Here is a 3,302-nt window from a genome sequence, read left to right as displayed (position 1 = left end):
GATAAACTCTTCTGTGTCTTCGGTTTGTTCTAATGTGCCATTGATTTTCACAGCATACACAATTCCATTGCGCGCTGTGTATAAATACTTGTCGTCTGAATAGTATTTTTCATCTCCAAGGTAGTACTTGATTTGTTCGTATCTGGATGACGACTTCAAGTGCCTATTTAGTTGTTCTACTTTATCCTCTAATTCAGCTATACGTTTTTCATCAAAACAGAAGGATTAAACTGTTTGGGATTAGCAATTTTCAGATGTTTGTCATCGACATCCAATGCAAGAGGTTCTTCTTCGCCGAAATATGGAGCTGCTACTTTGGAAAGAGTGTTATTTGTTGAAAGTTTTTCTTCGATAATATACTTGTGTTTATTCGCAGGGTCAAGGATAATTTGATTGATAGGAATGCTTCGGATATGCTTGAAACGCAGACAGCAACTTGGAATCACTAACATTGATGTTTTATATTCAACGCAAAGAAAATAAATTTTTGGAAGTCAACGAAATATTCTTTAAAATGAAACCCAAATCTTTCTGTTATTAATCAACTTTACAATGTAAATTCTTCTATTCTGGCCCATTTTAATAGTTCCGACAGGAACCTCTTTTGGGTCTGTAACAGGACCATAATCAATCATCATATTTAACAGAAAGGATTCAATCGTATTGGTTTGAGATACACAAACAAAATAAGTTTCGTTTAATTCGTTTGAAACGAAAAAATAAACTTTTATTTTCTTGAAGTACATCAAGTTTGTGAAAATGAATAACCAATTGGACGAAAATACAAACAATGTGGGTCTCTACAAGGTCAACTATATAATGAGAAATGAAGAAAGGTCGATGGATATGCTGTTATCTACCGGAAGGAAGAGACGAAATGATATTAAAGTAATGATAGCCTTATTGATGGGAATAAGAAGAGCAGAGATCAATGGAGTGAAACTACGATTTAGAAAGCGAATAACATGCTTCAGTAGTGGAGTCGAAGGAACAATAGCATATTTACAATTAATAGAGTTTCAAAAGAAGGAAAGGAAACGGTTATATTCTCGGTACCATATTAAGAAATGTCCATTTAAACCACAATCAAAAACTATCAAATGGAGTAGGCACTTGTACTTGGGGTTGATGAATTACAACAAAACATACTAACAAATCACCACAATCAAAAACAGAGGTATTGGTTTGATATTCAATTTGGATACGTTCTAAGAAACGTAGAAACAGATGAAAGAATGCAGTTTTACCCATCTGTAAATACTTCATTTTTTAATATCAATGGGCACCCTCTGGTTAGCAATACAGTGGATGGTGTTTTAGAAAAACTAGGAGGCGATGATATTTTGGAACGACTGAAGCGACCCAATTCAAAGTGGAATATTGACAGTATCTATGAATATGTTCTCTTGACTACTCCACTAGAAGAAATCCCTATTGGAGCTTCGATTACGTTACCTGATTTCATTAAAAAAAGCAAAGGCATTTTCTCATTAGAAAACATACCAAATAATATGTGTTTATGGTATTGCCTTGCCCGTCACAAGCTCTCTGACTTGCAATTGGATAGACTTGCAACTAAAGCGAAAGAACTATTCAAGAGCTATTACACCTTCAAACCGGACCAGAGCTATTGTGGGGTGGAGATGCAAGAATTGGATACCATTGAAAATCATTTTGATGTAAACATAAATGTTTACCGATTTAATGGAACAAAAGCTGTGATGGAGCGACATTCAAAGAAAACATTTGAATCTACTTTGAGTTTGAATATCTATACCGATGTGGATAATAAACTTCAAAAATGTTGAAATAGCATACAATGATGCAAGTCGTGAGACACAAGAACAACTTGAACCGAATTACAAAAGTAAGAAATTGATTGGAAGTATGTTTGGGAAAAAGATGATGTTTCCGACAGAGTTGTTGAAATGGTATCTAGAGCACAGACTTATAGTGACCAACATTACCTATGCTGTAAAATATGAGCGTAAGGCTCTTTTCAAACCATTTTCTGAAAAGGTTCAAATGAACGAAGAGCAAGAGACACAAACCCAAATCATAAACTTCGTGGTGATATAATGAAACTGATTGGGAATGCACCGTACGGAAAGTATATAATGAACTTTCTGAAGCACGAAACGGTCAAGATTGTAGGACAAGACACTTACGATAAGAACGTGCGAAGAAATAATTATCTCGGACATCAAGACCTTGTGGAGGGATACGAGTTTCGGTTTAGTAAGACATCCTTCAAGCAAAGTCTATCACTCCATATTGGATTCCAAGTATATCAACTAGCCAAGTTACGAATGTTACAGTTCTACTACGATTTTATTGATTATTACGTAGACAGAAGCGACTTTCAATATTGCATAATGGATACAGACTCGGCATACTTTGCGATTTCTGGAGATTCCTTACAAGACGTAGTGAAACCACACCTCTTCAATGAATTCCAACAACAAAAGAAATATTGGTTCAGGAGAGATGATACCCCAGCGAACAAATTATATGACAGCAGAACACCAGGATTATTCAAGTTGGAATACGAAGGAGATTGCGTTATATCATTGGCTAGCAAGATGCATTATTGTAACGAGAAAAAGTTTAGTTCAAAGGGTATCAGCAAGAATCAAAATGAAATTACCAAGCAAAAGTATTTAAATGCTTTGAGTGGAAATGGAGGTCAGGAGTTTATCAATAATGGTTTTAGGTCATATCATAACCAAATGAATACATATTCATTAACAAACACTGCGATAAAACTGTTTAACGATAAACGACTCCGAGTGGGTTACGAAACATTTCCAACCAAATTATAAACGTTTTAATTCTTTTGGTGTGTTATGGAGAGGCTTTATGAACTATATTATAATCCAAGGACAGGATTCACGTCTGCCGAAAAGCTATACCGAAAGCTTAACAAAGAAATACCATTGTCCCAAATAAAAACGTTTCTTCAGCAGCAAGAAGTGTATCAACTCCACAGACAACAACGAAAAGCACCTGTTTATAGTCCCATAACAGTTTACTCTATCAATGACCAATGGCAGATTGACTTGATTGATCTGTCAAGGTATGCCAAGTGGAATAGTGGATACAAATATCTTCTTTGTGTGATTGATGTATTCAGTAGAAGGACATTTGTCGTTGCGATGAAGAAGAAATTAGATAGCACCGAAGCGATGAAGAAAGTATTAGATATAGAAACCCCAATTCTTATTCAAAGTGACAGTGGAACAGAATTTTTAAACGGAGCATTTCAGCGATTATTGACATCCAAAGGTGTTCGGCATATCACG

General features: G+C 35.3%; 2 protein-coding genes across 2 annotated transcripts; one reads left to right on the top strand and one right to left on the bottom strand.

The window, feature by feature from the left end:
* Window positions 1-197: 197 nt before the first annotated feature.
* Window positions 198-452, bottom strand: BATDEDRAFT_91819 (uncharacterized protein; the record flags this gene model as incomplete). Its single annotated transcript, XM_006681973.1, has 1 exon — window positions 198-452. The coding sequence occupies one exon, from the start codon at window positions 450-452 to the stop codon at window positions 198-200; it is 255 nt and encodes an 84-aa protein (XP_006682036.1).
* A 307-nt stretch (window positions 453-759) lies between these two features.
* BATDEDRAFT_27623 (uncharacterized protein) lies at window positions 760-2,822 on the top strand (the record flags this gene model as incomplete). Its single annotated transcript, XM_006681855.1, has 3 exons — window positions 760-807; window positions 1,110-1,803; window positions 2,020-2,822. 3 exons carry the CDS (start codon window positions 760-762, stop codon window positions 2,820-2,822), a joined length of 1,545 nt encoding a protein of 514 aa, XP_006681918.1.
* Window positions 2,823-3,302: the final 480 nt, after the last annotated feature.

The sequence above is a fragment of the Batrachochytrium dendrobatidis genome, assembly GCF_000203795.2.
Source record: "Batrachochytrium dendrobatidis JAM81 unplaced genomic scaffold BATDEscaffold_14, whole genome shotgun sequence".
NCBI lineage: Eukaryota > Fungi > Chytridiomycota > Chytridiomycetes > Rhizophydiales > Batrachochytrium > Batrachochytrium dendrobatidis.
This window is presented reverse-complemented; position numbering and strand designations above follow the sequence as displayed.